The sequence below is a fragment of the Galeopterus variegatus genome, unplaced genomic scaffold (assembly GCF_000696425.1).
Source record: "Galeopterus variegatus unplaced genomic scaffold, G_variegatus-3.0.2 Scaffold2727, whole genome shotgun sequence".
NCBI classification, from domain to species: Eukaryota; Metazoa; Chordata; class Mammalia; order Dermoptera; family Cynocephalidae; genus Galeopterus; species Galeopterus variegatus.
In genome coordinates this window covers 77,294-78,404 of record NW_007728838.1, presented here as the reverse complement: position 1 = coordinate 78,404, position 1,111 = coordinate 77,294, and the positions used below count along the sequence as shown (strand labels likewise).

Below are 1,111 nucleotides of genomic sequence, written 5' to 3'. Positions count from 1 at the left end.
GATCCCGTTGCCGGTCCCGGTCCAGTACGGGCGCGACACTGAGGGTTGCGATCCGTTGCCGGACACGAAAAAAGACAAAAAAAAAAAAAGAATTAAAGATGCGAACGACCCCCCCAGCTATGAAGAAAGAATATGAAGCCAGTGGTAAAAAGTAATAGGGTTGTCCCTTTGCTTTTCCACTCAATTCCAAAAATGAAGATTATGTTCCAAAGACCCAAATGATGAGTAAGTGGCAGGCAACATGCAGGAAATGATGCAGCTGAGAAGAGGGAAATTGCAGCAACAGGCAGATTTTCTGGGGAAGGATCCCTCAATGTCCGTCTAGAGGAGAGAGTGGGAGAAGAGGTCATCATGCAGTCACAAATGCAAGGCAACCGCGGAGAAGGCCAGAGTCTCCTATATAGACTTTCTAGCTTCACATCTAAAAGGTGAGTAATTTCAATCTCGGGATGGGCTGTTAGTAATTGAAATTATAACTGTTACAGGATGGACTGTTAGTAATTAAAATTATAACTGTTGCCATCGTAACTCTTAGATGATCAGAACTATTAAGATTCTAAGTTTAGAGACTAAAAAACAACAGGTGTCATTGGACCAAATTGCTAGCAAAACAGACGTATACTCATCTTCCTCTAAATGGGCTATTGTGTTTTCCCCATGAATTTTAACCAGAGTCCCTCTAAAAATAAATAACAGCCTAGATCTTGATGACAGGCAACAGAAAGGTATATTTGTAAAGAGCATGAGGCTCCACAGCTCCTTATAACTTGTTAGTAAGTATGAACTACACTGCATACTTAAAAACTTACATTAAGTAGCTATAGATGGGTCATTTTTATTGTAAAGGCTGATCAAGGAAAATACCCTTGGTTTGGTAGATCTCTTTGAGGACCAGCAACACTGTATCTTCAGACTCCCTGTAAACAGAAACAAATTATGTTGAGAAAAAAAAGGAACTAATATTTGTGCTAGATGCTTTTCATATATTAATCTCATTAAATCCATACAACCACTTTGCAAATTCATTTTTTACTACTGCAAAAAACAGACTCAGGGCCGGCCTGTGGCTCACTTGGTAGAGTGCGGTGCTGATAACACCAAGGCCACGGGT

The 1,111-nt window shown here is 40.4% G+C and overlaps 1 protein-coding gene across 4 annotated transcripts in view; it reads right to left on the bottom strand.

The window, feature by feature from the left end:
- Positions 1–63: 63 nt before the first annotated feature.
- DDHD2 (DDHD domain containing 2) overlaps positions 64–1,111 on the bottom strand; it is a 23,005-nt gene continuing 21,957 nt past the window's right edge. For 3 of the 4 annotated variants that reach the window (XM_008582800.1, XM_008582803.1, XM_008582804.1), the window contains one exon: positions 822–917. In XM_008582800.1, the coding sequence (XP_008581022.1) occupies positions 836–917 (82 nt within the window). In that variant the 3' untranslated portion in view covers positions 822–835. Of the gene's footprint in view, positions 322–821; positions 918–1,111 lie in introns of those variants that run through there. The other variant, XM_008582801.1, reaches the window with a different exon arrangement.